This window comes from Myxocyprinus asiaticus, chromosome 12 (genome assembly GCF_019703515.2).
Source record: "Myxocyprinus asiaticus isolate MX2 ecotype Aquarium Trade chromosome 12, UBuf_Myxa_2, whole genome shotgun sequence".
Classification (NCBI taxonomy): domain Eukaryota; kingdom Metazoa; phylum Chordata; class Actinopteri; order Cypriniformes; family Catostomidae; genus Myxocyprinus; species Myxocyprinus asiaticus.
In genome coordinates, this window is record NC_059355.1 from 27,580,772 (window position 1) to 27,601,667 (window position 20,896).

Genomic DNA, 20,896 nt, shown 5'->3' on the forward strand with positions numbered 1-20,896 from the left:
TTTGGGGGGCTTTTTTGCTATAAGCCCCCCTTAATTTCTGACCCTTGTGTAGAGTAAAACTCGACTGCAAGCCATAGTTTTATTCAGTATGTGAGCGAATCATTCTTTTGAGTTTGGTTCTTTTCAAGAAATCGGTCAAACTGGTTCACAAATCGGTCTTAATGATTCAACTTATTTTTTTTAATTCTCCATCAGTAATTATAAATGACTGGAAAGGTCATGGAAAAGTTATGGAAAATCAATGGTCAAAAGTGTGGGAACCCTGTTATTTGCCAAAGCCAAATTTAAGTTTATTTTGGCTCTGGACAAGTGTTATTTTTGGACCCTGCTTGTATTTCTTTACAGATGTTAAGATTAGCTCTATTTGTCTCTTCCTCTTTCAGGATGTCCAGTATTCAGCATCAGTTGGCTCAGTTGGACAGTGAGAGCTGGTCTGGGCGTGCAGAAGCTGACAGGGATTTGGACTGTCTGCAGCTCCTGCGAGAGAAGGAGGCGCTGCTGCAGGAGATCACTCTGCTCAGCCAGCAGCAGCACTCCCCAGACACTCTGCTCCAGCTGCAGGAGGAAAAACACAGGCTGGAGGAGGAGGTGCAGAGAGCCCAGATCATCCAGAGTCAGGGAGCCAATCAGAGGTCTGCATTCACACTTAAAGCTGTATTCCTTCATACACAAATATTTTTGTGGACTACAATGATTTTATCGATGTTAAAAGGGTCATCCATAATGTAATGTCAGTGAAATGCATGTCAGTCTCCAAGCACAGAACCACTTTTTTTTTTTTTTTTAATTCTGAGGGATTTTGCAGGCAAGTCAACATATCTGAGACCTGCAGCTCATAGTAAACCTGGTTACCACTAGGAGAAAAAGTTGCGTTATCATGGCAATAAAGAAAAGCAAGTCCCGTAGACATTAAAGAAATAGTTCACCCAAAAATGAAAATTTGCTGATAATTTACTCACCCTCAGTCGACAAATAAAGTTCTTCTGAACGCAAACGATTGCTTATTTTTAGAAACAAAACAATACTTATATACTTTTTAACTACAAATGTTCGCTTCTGTACATCTCTGTGACGTGCGCTCATGAGAGGGATGACGTAAGCTTGTTGGTAAGGTCACGCGTCACGTGGAGGAGGAGTCAGAAAGCGCGTCGTTGTTTACAAGAGAAACTTGTGCCGTTCACAAACCAAAACAGTCCAAAACAATATAAAAAAATAAAAATAATTTTTTTTCCAAATAATAATAATAATAAAAAGTAAACAATGGCGTGCTTCCTGACTCCGCCACGTGACACGTGACCTTACCAACGTGCTTACGTCATCCCTCCCATGAGCGCACGTCACAGAGATGTACGGAAGCGAACATTTGTAGTTAAAAAGTATATAAGTATCGTTTTGTTTCTAAACATAAGCAATTGTTTGCGTTCAGAAGAACTTTATTTGTCGACTGGAGTCGTGTTGATTATTTTGATGCACACTAAATATGCATTTTGGACCGTCAAAAAATGGAGTACATTCACTCGCATTGTTTAGAGGAGGCGGCCTGAAATGAAATTCTAAAAGTCTTAAATTCTGTTTTGATGAAGAATGAAACTCAGATACATCTTGGATGGCCTGAGGGTGAGTAAATTATCAGCAAATTTTCATTTTTGGGTGAACTATTCCTTTAAATACTTCCATCCAAAACATGTACTTTATGTCAGAAAATCTTGCCAACAAAATAGTTTCGTGAATGTTTTGTAGATGCCTGCTGAAGTAAATCATGGTGCCCCCATTTCCCTATAGATCAAAGCAGATGTGTTTGTGCCAGTTCTGATCTCCTCATTATGAGAGCCTTATATCCGAGACATATAGGGGTCCCTTTATTTTTTATTTATTTATTTATGTACACTGGTGGCCAAAAGTTTGGAATAATGTACAGATTTTTCCTCTTATGGAAAGAAATTGGTATTTTATTCACCAAAGTGACATTCAACTGATCACAATGTATAGTCAGGACATTAATAATGTGAAAAATTACTATTACAATTTGAAAAAAAATGTTCAGAACTTCTTAAACTACTTCAAAGAGTTCTCATCAAAAAATCCTCCACGTGCAGCAATGACAGCTTTGCAGATTCTTGGCATTCTAGCTGTCAGTTTGTCCAGATACTCGGGTGACATTTCACCCCACGCTTCCTGTAGCACTTGCCATAGATGTGGCTGTCTTGTCGGGCGCTTCTCATGCACCTTACAGTCTAGCTGATCCCACAAACTCAATGAGGTTAAGATCCATAACACTCTTTTCCAGTTATCTGTCATCCAATGTCTGTGTTTCTTTGCCCACTCTAACCTTTTCTTTTGTTTATCTGTTTCAAAAGTGGCTTTTTCTTTGCAATTCTTCCTATAAGGCCTGCACCTGAGTCTTCTCTTTACTGTTGTACATGAAACTGGTGTTAAGCGGGTAGAATTCAATGAAGCTGTCAGCTGAGGACATGTGAGGCGTCTATTTCTCAAACTAGAGACTCTGATGTACTTTTCCTCTTGTTTAGTTGTACATCTGGCCTTCCACGTCTTTCTTTCCTTGTTAGAGCCAGTTGACCATTGTCTTTGAAGACTGTAGTGTACACCTTTGCATGAAATCTTCCTCAAAACAATGACTGACTGACGAGTTTCTAGAGAAAGCTGTTTCTTTTTTGCCATTTTTGACCTAATATTGACCTTAAGACATGCCAGTCTATTGCATACTGTGGCAACTCAAAAACAAACACAATGTTAAGCTTCATTTAACGAACCAAATAGCTTTCAACTGTGTTTGATATAATGGCAGGTGATTTTCTAGTACCAAATGAGCAATTTAGCATGATTACTCAAGGATAAGGTGTTGGAGTGATGGCTGTTGGAAATGGGGCCTGTCTAGATTTGATCAAAAATGACTTTTTTCAAATAGTGATGGTGCTGTTTTTTACATCAGTAATGTCCTGACTATACTTTGTGATCAGTTGAATGCCACTTAGGTGAATTAAAGTACCAATTTCCTTCCAAAACAGCAAAATCTGTACATTATTCCAAACTTTTCGCCGCCAGTGTATTTCAAATTCCGTCAATATACATATTAGCTTCCATACTTTGCCTGCATGTTTTTTTTTTCTTTTCTTGCCCTTAAGTGTGGAGTTATTGAAAAGTGTCATTAGGAGCCATAAAATAATAGATAACAAATTTTCACTTCAATGACATAAAAGAACATAAATACTACAACACTTCTGCAGGCATCATTGTGCTGACATCATTACCCAAAAATAATTTCCAGTTGTGTGCAATTAACAGTTGAATAAATTGTTGAACAGTTGGCATCGCATTTGTGTTCTCAAGTCTGGGAAATTGTGTGGAAGAAGCAGAGAAAAATAAAATGGCCTTTCCAAGACCTCTAGAGAATGGACTTTGATTTAGTGAGATGAACAGACATCAAATATTTAGACAAAATGGACTGATACTCAATGTGGCAAATCTGTAAAATTTGTCATATTATGTGTGTATGTGTTGTGTAGGATATTACAGCAAGAGAAAAGGAATGTACTTATGAGACAACTAGAGGAGGCCACCCGTATCACCACCTATCTACACTCTCAGTTGAAGAGGTACATCACACACACACACACACACACACACACACACACACTGCTTGCACACTTAAAAGCTTATAACACACTAGGGATGTCACAATTCCAAAATGTCAATAGCATACCAATTTTGAATCCTACAACTAAAAAATGTATAATCCTAATTCAGCACACTCCTTTTGTTTAACCCTTAAATGCATGGGAATTTCACCAAACACTCTTACATATTTGGATCTTTAGAGACCTGGCATGTATATCTATCACAAATGGATCCACAAAATGCCTAGATAGTGTAAAATGTTCCAAATATTTTCAAGAGAATTAGAAAATAATAAAATAAAATATATTTTGATATACTGTATATTAAAGAGATAATGCAACAAATCAGGACAAATCTAGAACAGGATTCATTACTTTCCAACTGAAATGTCATGAGACACAACTGGAAGAAGATACACATATGCTACACAAGCTACACAAGTATTTTCTCAGGTACTTGAGTCTGAACAGATGCACAACTAACATAATTTCAGTAGTACACCCAAATGACAAGTCATGTCATACTGTTCATGGGTTGTATTTACTATAGTTTACTTTCATGTTGTTTCTTCATCAAATAGCAATGTCAAATGTAAATCAAGTCAATCACTGAAACAACAGCACCACCTTTAGTAAGAAATAGCATGTACTGTATATTATGTGTGTGTACACGCATATGGGATACTGATAATTCACCACCGTTGCTCAGAAAATCAATGTGATATGGAAGTAATTTGTATGAATATAATACTAATTTCTTGGATATCTGTTCAGGATGTCTACATCATATGAAATAGATATCCTGTGATCGTAAACTTATATAGATAGGAAATAATCATAAAAATATAATTTATGGAGGTGCAAAAAAAAAAAAAAAACACTTTTACATTCCTAGGGTCTCTAATGGCCTTATACACTTTTTTTTTTTTTTTTTTTTTTTTGTGTTACATTATTCATAAGAGAAAGATTGAGGAATACTAAAGAGGTGTGGGCATAACTCCAAAAAATGGATGAGGTACAGGGTATGGTATTAGGTTAAAGGGTTAATAAGATAAATATTCAAATTAAATAACATTACATGTAGGCTACAAGTATTTCTACCATAATTAAACATTGCTTCAAGTTTTTAAGTAATTATTAAAATAAGTAGTCTCTAATAACAAAGAAATAAATTAAGAGCAGCGTGTATTTTTCTCTTGTCTTGCCAATACTGTTGTTTGAGTGATTTTTACAACATAATACCATATACTGTTTGTACAAATGCCAAAAATTGTGTAGTTGAATAAATTATTCAATTTAAACGGTAAGGATAAAGAGTAAATTGTAAGGATAATGAAGAGCATTCGAAAGCAGTCGCCCATCAGTATGCCCTTGAGTACTCTGTGCTACCAGTACTGTATAATGACTGGTATTGTTGCATTTTATTTTAGTATCCACTTAGCAATACTGGTACAGAAGTACCATTACTTTTGACATCTATAATATATACATTTTTGCCATATACTCAGAAGTCAAAACATTTTCGCTCCCACAAGATGATCTTGTAAAAATGGGATGCACAACCACATCGTCCCAAACGGAAACTTCTGAACCATCTTCTCTCTTCATCTTTCTCTTTGTGCAGCCTATCAGCCAGTAATCTGACTGTGTCGTCCAGCAGTAGCCGTGGCTCTTTAGCCTCCAGTCGTGGCTCTTTAGCTTCCAGCCGTGGTTCTCTCAGTTCTGTCAGCTTTACCGACATCTACGGCCTGCCCCAGTATGAGCGTCCAGAGGGCGGCTCTGATGTTCCGGACCCTTCTTTCCGATACCTTCTCCCATTGGAGACCCACAGCAGGGACGGTTCAGCCTTTGGCCCAAAACGCTCCCATGACACACCTCAGTCTCTCACCTCTCTATCCTCTCGGTCCTCGCTGTCCTCTCTTTCACCTCCCAGCTCCCCCATGGACACCCCCTACCACTCGGCCCCCCCAGATTGCCTTCTGGCTCAGATGACTGAGGAGTACATGGAGGTGGCCGGCAGGGGGTTGTTGATGGAAGGGCTGCGGTGTCAGACCCAAGCCCAGCAGCAGTCAACTCTTCCTGGGGAAGGGGAAATGGGAGGCCCAGCCACTGCATACCTCCTGGAAGGAAAGAGCCATCGAGATGGAGGGCTCCAGGGCACACACAGCTCCACAGGTGATGAATGTCTCATGGAGATTGCAATGGGAATTTTAACTTTCCATTGCAAAAGTACTTATCTTGGTGTGTTGTATTGTGTTTGTAAATGTGACTTAAAAATAGGAGTGACTCTGCGCTGTAAGAGTGTGAGTAGGACCAGCAGAAGGGCAAGACGAGTGTCTGCTGGAGTCAATGAAGATGTTTTGGCAACAGACAGTGGGGTGTTTGAAGCTTGGAGCAGAAGGTTAGAAAAGATTCTCCTCTAAAGATCTACACCCAAACACAAACAAAAGACCTGTTTTTAACACAGTGAGCTGCCTCTTTTTAAAGAAATAATTCACCCAAAAATGAAAATTCTTTCATCATTTACTCACCCTCATGCCATTCCAGATTTGTATGACTTTCTTTCTTCGGCTGAACACAAACAAAGATTTTTAGAAGAATATATCAGCTCTGTATGTCCATACAATGCAAGTGAATGGTGATCAAAATTTTAAAGCTCCTGAAAGCACATAAAGGCAGCATAAAGTTAATCCTTAAGACTCCAGTGGTTAAATTCATGTCTTCAGAAGTGATATAATAGGTGTGGGTGAGAAAAAGATCAACATTTATTTATTTATTTTATTTTTTTTTACCATTAATCTCCACTTTCACTTTAATTTCAAAATTTTTCTTTAGTTTTTTGGTGATTCGCATTCTTCATGCATATTGCCAACTACTGGCTGGGGCTGGTAAAAGGTGGAGATTTATAAGGACATAAATATTAATCTGTTTCTCACCCACACCTATCATATAACTTCAGAAGACATGGATTTAACCACTGAAGTCGGATGGATTACTTTTATGTGATTTTTGGAGCTTCAAAGTTCTGGCCTCCAGAGCTGTTTATTAAATTATTCTTTTAAAAATCTTAATTTGTGTTCTGCAGAAGAAAGAAAGTAATACACATCTGGGATGGCAGGAGGGTGAGTAAATGATGAGAGAATTTTCACTTTTGGGTGAACTATTTCTTTAAGGTAACATAGGCGCGCTCCTGATGCGAAGGCTGTTCCAAAACGTAATTATGCTGCCTCTTAAAATACCTAATTTTTGCCAAATTCAAAGGCAGCATCGTATGTATCATATTATAAATATACTTATAATTTAATCAGTTTGGAAAAGTGTCAATAAATATAGTATTGATTAAAAAAACTGACTATTTTACCCAAAATGTGTGTGTGTGCTATGTATATTTGTGCTCATTAGAGTATTGCGGTGTTCCTCTCACATCATCTGTATTAAAATCAGTTGTGAGTCTAGTCTCCAGTGCGCTGCTTTTGCAGGGTGCTATTTGTGTGGCACACGAAGTTCCTGCCAATGGAGAGCGTTTCAAATCAGTCACTTATGAGGTTCCATATCAGTTATGATGCTGCCATAGGTGGCAGATGCCCATTTAGACTGGAGGCATTCCACTAGATTTTGTATAGATCCAATGTGTCACAGTGAGATGATCATAACATGTATGTAACACTTTTTTTTGCAAGTCTTATTCACTAACCACCTGCAATCTAGTTTAAGCAGGTGCAATCAAGGGCGTAGATTTGGCTTGAATATTGGGGGGTTGCAGCATAAAGCATCTACATGTTTCCATTGATCATGGTATAAATATTGGGGGTGGGGGGGGGTGGGTTTACTTGCTTGTTTTGATTATTTGGGGGGTGGTTGTACTTGCTTGTTTTGATTATTTTTTTGGGGGGGGGGGGGGGGGGTGTTACCTCTGCACAGTGTTTTCAAGTGCACATTCGACATGTTAAAAAGATGATTTAGGATCACAGTACTAGAGTGATGCTGTTCAGTCCTGCCAAAGTGTGTAAGGTGATGGTGGTCTGCTGCATCCTCCACTAGATTGCGCTCCGAATCATCCAGCAAGATTGGAATTGCGTGTGCAAATAGCATTCAGCAGCATTTTTTGTTCCCACACTTGCATGATGCCTGATCTCCATAATTCCTTTAGTGAGTTAGGCAAGTACAATACGTGCAAATAAACAGCGCTTTTACCGGGCACAATTCATTCTTTGTGAATTTCCCCCCTATGTCTTTTGATTACTGAATATTGCCAGTGGTCATCTGTACATTACAATGAAAATTGGATGTGTTATAAAGATTGTGTTGTTTATCTCTTCTGTCAGTTAAATCCTGGTCCACTCTCTGCAGATTTTCTGTTGTGAGGCCATAATTACTAAAAGTCTGTTATCTTGCTGCAGATGTTGTAATTATTTATAAATGTCTCTTTTCAGTAGGACAGAGGAATCGGAGGAAATCACTTTTGCTCAAGATGTCACAGTCTTAGAGCCAGTTCAGATTCAGCTTGGCCTTCTGTAAGTGCCACACTCACCGTCCTGATTATGAGTTATATGTTAACAATATTCATTCATTCATGCATTCATTCATTCATTTTGCAGATATGATACAAATGGCATGTTTTTGCTGCTGCATGTTCTTCAGATGAGAAATTTAAACAAGCCCATTGTGAGAGATGGATGCAAAGTGTAAGTAATCCAATCATATTCGTAAACATACTCATCCTCCTCTCTAAGAGTGATGTGCCCTACAGAAATGGCCATAGCTTTATTTAATTGTCTTTATTGTCTCAGATTTGTGAAGGTTAATGTTCTCCCGGGGGACCCTAGTCGGCCCTGCACCTACTACTGCTGTAAGGCCCAGGAGCCTCAATCCCTGCTCAGCTTTAATGAGGGCTTCCGGATCCCCCTGAGTGCTGGAGGCCCTGGGGCCCATGCCTTACAGCTAAACCTCTGTGTCGTGGGGACCCTTGGTCAAGAGGAGCTGCTGGTAAGACACTTGAGCACATCATATACTTCGTATCTTTGTCAGCAGTGTTACCAGATTTTTCAAGAGAAATAAGCAATAATTTGGGCTGGAAAAACTAGGCCAGAATAAGCGACCCTTAGTTTTTCAGCGGTGCCCGGGATCATTTTTTTAGGATTTCATAGGGGACAATGGGGCTAGTTGCCAGACTCCAGTGACTATTGCGCAGGGTAGGTGGTAAATTATCAACACAATCCAGCAAAATAAAAAAGCATAACATTTACAGTATGAAGAAAAAAATCATGAGCCAACAAAATTTCAAACCATTTTTTCAGTCTATTAATTGATCAAATGCATAATTCAAAAAACTTTTGACTTACCTGACATTACCTGTCCTGAGAAAAGTTCCCTGAATGGATGCCAGTGTGGTTTTATTGTGCTCACTTTTTAACCCAAAAACTAAAAATAAAAAATGGCTTGATAATTGCCCAGTTGCTATGTAGCCCAGCAGCAAAATACACCTCACTGACCCCTGCCTGCATCAAACCATGAATTTTTGGATGGACTACTAAGACTCTTAATCTATAGATATTTAATAATTATCTTTAAAGATGTAAACGCTGCCTGACTGTCATATTGAAAAATGAATTCACTTAATTTAATGAATACATGATTTGTATTACACATACCATAGATAAGTAATATTGGCATATGTTCATGCTGTAGAGCCAGAAGAGGATGGGTAATCTAAGCAAACATTAACACAAAGTAAGGCCTAAATAAAAATAAATTATATGGATCATTAACAGGTCTATCAGTCAAACTCCAACAGTATCATATCAGATAATCATCCAGTGCTGATTTGGAAACAATGGAGTACCTTATTTTTACCTCCTATTTTTTCTTGCTTCATGTTGTCATTGTGGGTTGCCTTGTGACACTGTGACTCACTGATCCAGTTTATGGTGTGAAGCATGAATATGCACATATGCATGAGACCGTGTGTCAGTTTGGACCTGGTTTGGACTCTTTCACTAGCCATATGATTGACACGACTGATGTAGAGTGCGGCAATAACGTTTTTACTACCAGTTGAAATGCTAATTCTTGATATCAGGAATGGAATAACTACTAGTGAAAGTGCACATTTTTTATATCAGTAATTAAATTTGCTCTATTAAAAATGTTAATTCTTGATATCAAATATCCATTCCTGATATAAAAAAAAAAAATTAAATCTAGTGAAAATCTAGTGAAAAGTTTTCGGTATTTCAGATATCTGGAAATGGATACTCAGATATCAACAAATTTGAGAGTAATTAAGGATATCTAGAAAGGCTTTCTTTCTAGTAAAAATCTCATTACAGATGTCAGAAATTAGCATGTTCACTAGTGAAAACAAAATTACTTAGATCATAAAAGAGCATTTTCACTAGTTGTAATGAATTTTTGAAATCAAGAAAGTAACCATGTAACAATTGATATAAAAAATTGTCATTTTTACTGGTTAGGAGTGCTTTGCTAATATGTGAAATTGGAATTTCAACTAGTAAGAAACTAATTGAAGATATCTGTAATTTAGTTTCGAATAGAAGTGGGTGACCGATCATTGTGAAATTCTACTTGTGAAAATGCAGTTATATTTATCAAGAATTACCGTTTTTACTAGCTGAAATTTAATTTGAGTTATCAAGAATGTGTATTTCTGCGAGTGATGTAATTTTTTTGATCAAGAATTAACTTTTTTACTTGTGCAAATGTAGTTAATGATATATTAAAAAAAAATCACTATTAGTAATTACATTCCTGATATCAAGAATGAGCATTTTTAACTAGTGAAAATTTAATTGTTGATATCAACAATTTATATCCTGCGAATGATCAGCTTGCCATAGACAGCTGCTATTAGTGATGGGTCATACTTTATTGTATTAAGTGCAAGCCCAAAGTCACTTATAATAAGCAGAATTGGCAACAATGTTTGTGAGGTTTGGACAAAATAACATACAGCTAAGTCCAAAAGTCTTAGACCATATAAAAATAAGGGATTCAAAAGTTTTAGGATTTTACACATTTTGAAACAAAGAAATGTTATGACGTAAAACGAAGAAGAAATTCTGAGAGATTCTGTACTATTTCTAGGTCATTTATCAAATCTGTCACTAAGCACATTTGTGACATTGACCATGTTAACTCCTTTGTATGGAAAGAAATATGTGCCATTAGGACTTGAACTTGAATTAATGGACTTGATTTTGAACATATTTACTTGAAATTGAATTAGCAGTTTTGAACTTGAATTACATCTAACTTGAATTTCAAATGTGTGTGGAATGAATTCAGATTCAATTTTTTAATACACTGATTAAGTTTTATATTCAGATTCGGGTAAATTTGAAAAATACTCAGAAAGAGCAATCAAACTCCTTCTTGACCAATAACAACGTAGCTCACAGTTCACATTTGGAAGAGGAAGTTACTTGTTCTGCCCTGATGCAAACTCCAGAGGTAATTAGTGTGATTGGTAAACAAGCTGTTTGATGCATTAGATAAATGTTTATCAGATCAATATTTGCCACAGGCTCCAAAAGCAATTAGCTAATGTTTGCTGTTTCACTAGCCAACCACCTTCTGTGTAATGTCATATTTGCTAGATAGTCTACTCTACCTTTATTTCATTTTTCAAGTTTAGATGGTAAGTTGGACGTGCCTTGAGTGCAGGTGTCCAAATCGTAGCAACTGCAAAGTTAACGTTCACATAAGTCAGGTCTGGATTGGAAGGTCGGCCAGCAAAGATTAATGTATCCCCTGGGTGTTATGTAGGGCATTAATAAAAATAAACAATCGCAGCAAAGAAAAGCTAACTGCCTTGTAGTTACAACACTGGTGGCAAACGTTGATCTGATAACGAAAAGTAAACACATCAGATATCAGATGACTGATAAACATTTATGTAATGCATTTAACAGCCTGTTTACCAATCACACTAATTAAGTCTGGAGTTTGCATCAGGGCAGAACAAGTAACTTACGCTAGAGAAAGGTGGTGGCTCTCATTCAGCCATGATCCCACTATTTCACAGTGGACCCTTCCTCTTCTAAATGTGAACTGTGAGCTACGTTGTGATTGGTCAAGGAGGAGTTTGATTACATTCATGCTCGATTGCTCTTTCTGAGTACCCCGGATGTCTTCATCAAATTTACCCGAATCTGAATATAAAACCTGAATCAATGTATTAAAAAATTTTATCTAAATTTAACAATCTGAATTCATGCGACATACATTTGAATTTCAAGTATGATGTAATTCAAGTTCAAACTGCATATTCAAGTTCAAGTAAACATGTTCAAATTCAAGTCCTCAAATTCAAGTTCACGTCCCAGTGGAAAATATTTAATTTCATACTTTGTACAAAAGGTCAGATTAGTGCACTTTCATAGAAGCACAGAAGATGCTTTTTAGAACATTCTGAAAGGAATATTCCGGAAAGGAATATTCCGGATTCAATACAAGTTAGGCTCAATTGACAGCATTTGTGGCATAATTTTGATTACCACAGAAATTCATTTTGACTCGTTCCTCCTTTAAAAAAAAATAAAATAAATAAAAAGCAGAAATCTGGGTTCCAGTGAGGCACTTACAATGGAAGTGAATGGGGGCCAATTTTTTTACATTTTAACTATACTGTTTCAAAAGTATAGCCACAAGACATAAACAATATCTGTGTTAAAATGGTTTTAGTGTGATAAAATCACTTTTTTTTTTTTTTTTTTATTGAAGCAAAAAAGTTATCCAACACCTACACCGATCAGCCACAACATTAAAAACACTTGCCTGTAGGTCCCCCTCGTGCCGCCAAAACAGCTTTGACCCATCGAGGCATGGAAGTTGTCCTGTGGTATCTGGCACCAAGACGTTAGCAGCAGAACATTGCCCAGAGCATCACACTGCCTCCGCTGGCATGCCTTCTTCCCATAGTGCATCCTGCTGCATTCTCTTCCCCAGGTAAACGATGCACACGCACCCGGCCGTCCACATGATCTAAAAGAAAACGTGATTTATCAGACCAGGCCACCTTCTTCCATTGCTCCATACACAGCCCCATATGAAGTAAGCTGCGATGACACCTTTCTATCATGGCCAGCATTATGTTTTTCAGCAATTTGTGCCACAGTAGCTTTTCTGTGGGATCGGACCAGACGGGATAGTCTTCGCTCCCCGCACGCATCAGTGAGCCTTGGGTGCCCATGACCCTGTTGCCGGTTCACCGATTGTCCTTCCTTGGACCACTTTTGTTAGGTACTAACCACTGCATACCGGGAACACCCCACAAGACCTGCCGTTTTGGAGATGCTCTGACCCAGTCGTCTTACCATCACAATTTGGCCCTTGTCAAAGTCGCTCAGATCCTTACGCTTGCCCATTTTTCCTGCTTCCAACACATGAAATTCAAGAATTGACTGTTCACTTGCTGCCTAATACATCCCACCCCTTGACAGGTGCCATTGTAACGAGATAATAAACGTTATTCACTTCACCTGTCAGTGGTTTTAATGTTGTGGCTGATCAGTGTAAATCACCCATGTGAAAAACAAACTGCCCCCTTAAACTTAATAGCTGGTTGTGCCACCTTTAGCAGCAACAGCTGCAACCAAACGCTTCTTTTAACTGGAGATCAGTCATTCACAACGCTGTGGTGGAATTTTGCCCCATTCTTCTTTGCAGAACTGCTTTAGTTCAGCCACATTGGAGGGTTTTCGACCATGAGCTGCCCATTTAAGGTCCTGCCACAGCATCTCAATCGGGTTCAAGTCAGGACTTTGACTAGGCCACTCCAAAACTTCAATTTAGCTTCTTTTGAGCCATTCAGACATGGACTTACTCCTATGCTTTGGATCATTGTCTTGCTGCATAATCCAGTTGCATTTGAGCTTCAACTCACGGACTGATGACCGGATGTTTTACTACAGGATTTTCTGGTAGAGAACAGAATTAATTTTTCCCTCAATTATTGCAAGTCGCCCTGTCCCTAAAGCAGCAAAGCATCCCCACACCATCACACTACTACTACCATGCTTGACCGTAGGTATGATGTTCTTTTTGTGGAATTTCTTAGTTTGATTTATGCCAGATGTAACGGGACCCCTGTCTTCCAAACAGTTCTACTTTCGACTCATCAGTCCACAGAACATTCTCCCAGGTTTGAGGACCATCAAAGTGTGTTTTGAAAAAATTCAGACAAGCATTATAGTTCTTCTGGATTAGCAGTGATTTTCACCTGCCACTCTTCCATGGATGGCATTTTTGGCCAGTGTTTTTCTGATAGTGGAGTCATGAACGGTGACCTTTATTGATGCGAGAGAGGCCTGCAGTTCCTTGGTTGTTGTCCTTGGCTTTTATGTGACTTCCTGGATGAGTCGTCGCTGTGTTCTTGGTGGAATTTTGGAAAGTCGGCCACTCCTGAAAAAATTCACTACTGTGCCAAGTTTTCTTCATTTGGAGATAATGGCTCTCACTGTGGTTCTTTGGAGTCACAGAGTCTTCGAAATAGCTTTGTAACCCTTCAGACTGATGTATTTCAATCACCTTTTTTCTCATAATTTCTGGAATTCCTTTCGACCTTGGCATAGTGTGCTACTGAAAGAGACCTTTAAGCCAACTTCATGTTGTTGAAAAAGTTCTATTTACAGTGTATCTGGAAAGTATTCACAGCGCTTCACTTTTTCCACATTTTGTTATGTTACAGCCTTATTCCAAAATGGATTAAATTAATTATTTTCCTCAAAATTCTACAAACAATACCCCATAATGACAACATGAAAGAAGTTTGTTTGAAATCTTTGCAAATTTATTAAAAATAAAAAAACGAGAAAAAAAAAAATCACATATACACAAGTATTCACAGCCTTTGCCATGACACTCAAAATTGAGCTCAGGTGCATCCTGTTTCCACTGATCATCCTTGAGATGTTTCTACAACTTGATTGGAGTCCACCTGTGGTAAATTCAGTTGACTGGACATGATTTCGAAAGGCACACACCTGTCTATATAAGGTCCCACAGTTAGCAGTGCATGTCAGAGCACAAACCAAGCCATGAAGTCCAAGGAATTGTCTGTAGACCTCCGAGACAGGATTGTATCGAGGCACAGATCTGGGGAAGGGTACAGAAAATGTTCTGCAGCATTGAAGGTCCCAATGAGCACAGTGGCCTCCATCATCCGTAAATGGAAGAAGTTTGGAACCACCAGGACTCTTCCTAGAGCTGGCTGCCTGGCCAAACTGAGCGATCTGGGAGAAGGGCCTTAGTCGGGGAGGTGACCAAGAACCCGAAGGTCACTCTGACAGAGCTCCAGCATTTCTCTGTGGAGAGAGGAGAAACTTCCAGAAGAACAACCTTCTCTGCAGCACTCCACCAATCAGGCCTGTATGGTAGAGTGGCCAGACGGAAGCCACTCCTCAGTAAAAGGCACATGACAGCCCACCTGGATTTTGCCAAAAGGCACCTGAAGGACTCTCATGAGAAACAAAGATTGAACCCTTTGGCCTGAATGGCAAGCGTCATGTCTGGAGGAAACCAGGCACCGCTCATCACCTGGCCAATACCATCCCTACAGTGAAGCATGGTGGTGGCAGCATCATGCTGTGGGGATGTTTTTCAGCGGCAGGAACTGGGAGACAAGTCAGGATCGAGGGAAAGATGAATGCAGCAATGTACAGAGACATCCTTGATGAAAACCTGCTCCAGAGCGCTCTGGACCTCAGACTAGGACGAAGGTTCATCTTCCAACAGGACAACGACCCTATGCACACAGCCAAGATAACAAAGGAGTGGCTACAGGACAACTCTGTGAATGCCCAGCCAGAGCCCAGACTTCAACCCGATTGAACATCTCTGGAGAGATCTGAAAATGGCTGTGCACCGACGCTCCCCATCCAACCTGATGGAGCTTGAGAGGTCCTGCAAAGAAGAATGGGAGAAACTGCCCAAAAATATGTGTGCCAAGCTTGTAGCATCATACTCAAAAAGACTTGAGGCTGTAATTGGTGCCAAAAGTGCTTCAACAAAGTATTGAGCAAAGGCTGTGAATACTTATGTACATGTGATTTTTTTTTTTTTTTTTTTTTTTTTAATTTAATAAATGTGCAAAGATTTCAAACAAACTTCTTTCATGTTGTCATTATGGGGTATTGTTTGTAGAATTGTGAGGAAAATAATGAATTCCATTTTGGAATAAGGCTGTAACATAACAAAATGTGGAAAAAGTGAAGCGCTGTGAATACTTTCCGGATGCACTGTAGGTGTTGATTTGATTGATCAGGGCTGGCAGTAATCAGGCCTGGCTGTGTCTTGTCCAGCTGAACCCCATTATGAATGCAGTTTCATAGATTTGGGGATTTAGTAACTAAGGGGCAAATACTTTTTCAAACAGGCCCAGTTGGTATTGGACAACTTTTTTTGCCTCAATAAATAACATTATCATTTAAAAACTGTATTTAACTGTGTTTACTCAGATTGTCTTTGTTTTATGTTACGTTTGAATTTTTGAAGCAATTTAGTATACACAAAAACAGAAGAAATCAGGATGGGGGCAAATTTTCACAGCACTGTAATGTCAATAAACCCTAAAACCTTAAAATGACTGTTAAAATGACAATTTAAACAACTTTACAGCTCAAATAATACACAAGTTTTAACATAATAATTAATGTAAGTGCTTTTATAAAATTATAATCTTCACATTTCTGCCTTTAAACCCTCCAAAAACTGGCCACATTCACTTTCACTGTAACCTCCATTTTTGCTTTTATTTATTTATTTGTTTATTTTAAGAAAAGGAGGGACGAGTTGAAATAAATGTTTGTGGTAATCCAACATTATGCCACAAGTGCTGTTGATTGAGCTTAACTTGTATTGAACCCGGAATATTCCATTAAATCATGCTGGGATAACATGAATCAACAGGTTTTTTTGTCTTTTGACTTGTGGAGTCAAATACAGGCTGTCATTAAAGAAAAATGGGGACATACCAGTTCTGAATAAATACTAAGAAATTCTTACAATTTTATAAATTGTTCAATTAAACTTAATTAAATTGACAAAAAAAAATTATTCTGTTAATAATATAATTTGTAATGACAAATAGGAATTCATTTGGAAAAGAATGCGAAATAGAAGCATTTTCACGAGTGATCTCTGACATTTGGACCCCACTGTTTATTAATCATTGAAAGCTTGTGCTAAAAAGTTTTCTGCCTTAGTGTTCATACTGTATGTTTCAGTCTTGTGTCTGTGATATAATATGTTAAACTGACCAATGGCTGTTTGCGGTTCAGGGCTCTACTCAGGTCTCGCTGGCGGACTGCACAGGCAGCACAGAAATGCTCTTCCAGTGGCACAGAGTGCAGATACACAGCACAGAGAACCACAGGCCCGAACACAGCAGCCTCAGTCTGCCCAGCCGCATCATGGATGAAGAGGAAGAGAAAGAGGAAGGGCAGGACAGGGTTGAGGTGATGTTTGAACCCGACTCTGGATGCTATTCTTCTGCCAATAGATCTCTCTCTCTAATAACTAGTAATAACTTTCACTGCCCCTGCTGACCCTTTGCTGCATTTTTGCTTTAAATAAATGCAAAGAGATTCCAAGTTATACATTGAAAGCAAGGGATTTTATTTGTTGTATTTTTTGGGATTGTATCTTTAAAAAAAAAAAAAAGAAAAAGAAAAAAGAAGTTTCATTACAAAAATTATTATAATTATTAGGGCTGTCAATTTAACGTTAATTTAGTACAACTCATTATAAAAATAATGCAATAAAGATGTATACATTTAATCATGCCCTCCGACCTGTATGTAATTTCTGGAGTATGACATTTTCCTGTGATCAGAGCATTTCAAGCTTGAAGTAGAACCTATTTGCAAAGCTACAACAGACAACATGCCTGGAAACGTTTTTGCATTCAGAAACTGCCAGACGGTGCAAAACAAAGTTTTGCACTTTTAACTTGACGCATCATCTTAAAAACAGAAGTGAATTCAGTGGACTGTAGGCCATTGATAGGATTTTGTTCAATCAAAATGAGCATCAATTGATTCTGTATTGTCTATTCAATGTTTTAGTCATCTTCCAGAATGAAGTTATGTCTTAAAAGCATTGACGCTGTATGTTCATTTGCTATTTTAGTGTGATTAATCAGCATATCATGTACTGTAATTCATTTGATTAAAATGTTTTAACCGATTGACAGCCCTTGTAATTAATGTAATGATGCATCAGATCTTGAAAAAATAATGTCTACTGCCCATTTTTTGTGTAGGTGTCAGTGGTGACTCATTTGGAGGAGATGAAGAAAGAGTTACAGAGGAGTGAAGAGGAGCTGGAAAGGAAGGAGGAACAAGGGGAAGCCGTTTCTGAGAGGTCTACACACTTTCTTTCTCTCTTCAGACCAAACAACGTCCAGCTTATAAATGTGACTGCATAAGTACAAGGCTCAAATAATCCTTGAAACAGTTTCTCTGGTCTAACTGCTCTGTGTGATGTAGGAGTTGGCAGGCTGAGTCAGTAGACAGTGGCTGCAGTAACAGTACAGCGTTTGTCACTCCCTGTCCTGAGGGTTTGTGTGCTGAAGGCATCTGCTTGGCTTCTGGGAGGCGCTGTCTCCAGCCCACAGAGAGAAATCCAATTATAAAGGTATTGTAAATGTTTTTAAGTTGTAATAACTGCAAAAAGTCTCCACTTACTATTATACATTTTATTATTATTATTATTATTTTTAAAATTGTAAACCCTCTTAATTCTTTAATAGTATTAAAGTAAAAAGGTTTTGCTCTGTGGAAGTTCAGCAGTGAACTAAAGAGTAGATTCCTTACATTTATGATTGTGTTTTTCAGGTGGACAAGGCGACCAACACAGAAGGTGTGTTCCCAGAGCCAATGAGGATGCGGCCGAAGGAGAGGGCGGGCCGCTGGGGTCACAGCTCGCCGTTTATGCGCAGTAGCACAATAGTGAGATCTCAGACGTTCTCACCTGGTGCTCGCAGTCAGTATGTCTGTAGGGTAAGCAGAAACACACAGACATTGTACACTCTCTGGGGATGTTGCTGGGTTTACATTGTGGTGTGTCTCATTTACTGTAAATGCTGGGTTATTGATAACATCCTACAACTGATGAAGCCACTGAAATGAGTGTTGAAATTACTCAAAAAAACAAATAAACAAGTCCAAATGCTCCTGAATGTATTGTTACCTGGTGTTATATCTCTCTCTTTTTTTCTCTTGCTCTCTCAACCTCCCTTTTTGTCTTTGACAGTTGTACCGAAGTGACAGTGATAGCTCTACTCTACCAAAGAAATCTCCCTTTATCAGAAACACTCTGGAGCGAAGAACTCTGCGATATAAACAGGTTAGAATGCAAAAGCTGCCTTATTAAAGGGATAGTTCACCGAAAAATTTAATACTCTTATGATTTACTCACCCTCCTGGCATTCCAGATGTGAATGACTTTCTTTCTAGAAGAATATCTCGGCTCTGTAGGTCCTCACAATACACTTGAATGGGTGCCAAAATGTTGACACTCCAAAATAAAGGGAGCATCCATACAAAAAGTAATCCATACAACTCCAGTGGATAAATCTATGTGTTCAGACATGATATGATAGGTGTGTGTGAGAAACTGATCAATATTTAAGTCATTTTTTAATCATAAATTCACCTCCCTGCCCAGTAGAGGGCGATATGCACGAAGAATGTGAATCACCAAAAACAGAAGGATAAAGTGAAAGTGAAGGAAAAAGGACTTAAAATTGATCTGTTTCTCACCCACACCTATCATATCGCTTCAGAAGACATGGAATTAACCACCAGAGTCGACTGGAGTACTTTTATGTTGCCCTTAAGTGGATTTTCGAGCTTCAAAATGTTGGCGCCCATTCACTTGCATTGTATGGACCTACAGAGCTGAGACATTCTTCTAAAAGTCTTCGTTTGAGTTCTGCAGAAGAAATAAAGTCATACACATCTGGGATGGCATGATGGTGAGTAAATGATGAGAGAATTTTCACTTTTTGGGTGAACTAACCCTTTAGCCATTCACTCATCCATTTTTTTGTTTTTTGATGTACAGTGGCATGCAAAAGTTTGGGCACCCCTGGTCAAAATTTCTGTTGCTGTAAATAGTTAAGTAAGTAGAAGATGAACTGATCTCCAAAAGGCATAAAGTTAAAGATGAAACATTCTTTTCAACATTTTAAACAATAATAGTGTATTATTTTTATTTAGTAAAATTTTAGAGTGAAAAAAAGGAAAGGAGCACCATGCAAAAGTTTGTGCACCCCAAGAGATTTGAGCTCTCAGATAACTATTATCAAGTTCTCAGACCCTAATTAGCTTGTTAGGGCTATGGCTTGTTCACAGTCATCATTTGGAAAGGCCAGGTGATGCAAATTTCAAAGCTTTATACATACTCTGATTCCTCAAATCTTGTCCCAACAATCAGCAGCCATGGGCTCCTCTAAGCAGCTGCCTAGCACTCTGAAAATTAAAATAATTGATGCCCACAAAGCAGGAGAAGTCTATAAGAAGATAGCAAAGTGTTTTCAGGTAGCCGTTTCCTCAGTTCGTAATGTAATTAAGTTGAAGTCTGGAAGACCAAGAAAACTTTCAGAGAGAACTCCTCGTAGGATTGCTAGAAAGGCAAACCAAAACCCCTGTTTGACTGCAAAAGACCTTAAGGAAGGTTTAGCAGACTCTGGAGTAGTGGTGCACTGTTCTACTGTGCAGCGACACCTGCACAAATATGACCTTCATGGAAGAAAACCTTTCCTGCATTCTCACCACAAATTTCAGCATCAGAAGTTCGCAAATGAACATCTAAACAAGCCTGATGCATTTTGGAAATAAGTCCTGCAGACTGATGAAGTTAAAATATAACTTTTTGGCCGCAATGAGCAAAGGTATGTTTGGAGAAAAAGGGTGCAGAATTTCATGAAAAGAACACCTCTCCAACTTTTAAGCACAGGGGTGGATCGATCATGCTTCAGGCTTGTGCTGATGCCAGTGGCACAGGGGAACATTTCACTGGTAGAGGAAAGAATGGATTAAATACCAGCAAATTCTGGAAGCAAACATCACACCATCTGTAAAAAAGCTGAAGATGAAAAGAGGATTGCTTCTACAACAGGATAATGATCCTAAACACACCTCAAAATCCACAATGGACTACCTCAAGAGGCGCAACTGAAGGTTTTGCCATGGCCCTCACAGTCCCCCGACCTAAACATCATCGAAAATCTGTGGATA

At 38.6% G+C, this 20,896-nt stretch overlaps 1 protein-coding gene across 2 annotated transcripts in view; it reads left to right on the top strand.

Moving 5' to 3' along the window:
- The window catches only part of LOC127449393 (protein WWC3-like), a 103,125-nt gene that overhangs the window by 74,737 nt on the left and 7,492 nt on the right, over positions 1-20,896 (top strand). For both annotated transcript variants that reach the window (XM_051712783.1, XM_051712784.1), the window contains exons 9-20: positions 384-632; positions 3,525-3,614; positions 5,260-5,810; positions 5,916-6,036; positions 8,069-8,149; positions 8,234-8,320; positions 8,426-8,621; positions 16,934-17,110; positions 17,917-18,017; positions 18,143-18,290; positions 18,491-18,655; positions 18,909-19,001. In XM_051712783.1, the coding sequence (XP_051568743.1) occupies positions 384-632; positions 3,525-3,614; positions 5,260-5,810; positions 5,916-6,036; positions 8,069-8,149; positions 8,234-8,320; positions 8,426-8,621; positions 16,934-17,110; positions 17,917-18,017; positions 18,143-18,290; positions 18,491-18,655; positions 18,909-19,001 (2,059 nt within the window). The remainder of the gene's footprint in view (positions 1-383; positions 633-3,524; positions 3,615-5,259; positions 5,811-5,915; positions 6,037-8,068; positions 8,150-8,233; positions 8,321-8,425; positions 8,622-16,933; positions 17,111-17,916; positions 18,018-18,142; positions 18,291-18,490; positions 18,656-18,908; positions 19,002-20,896) is intronic.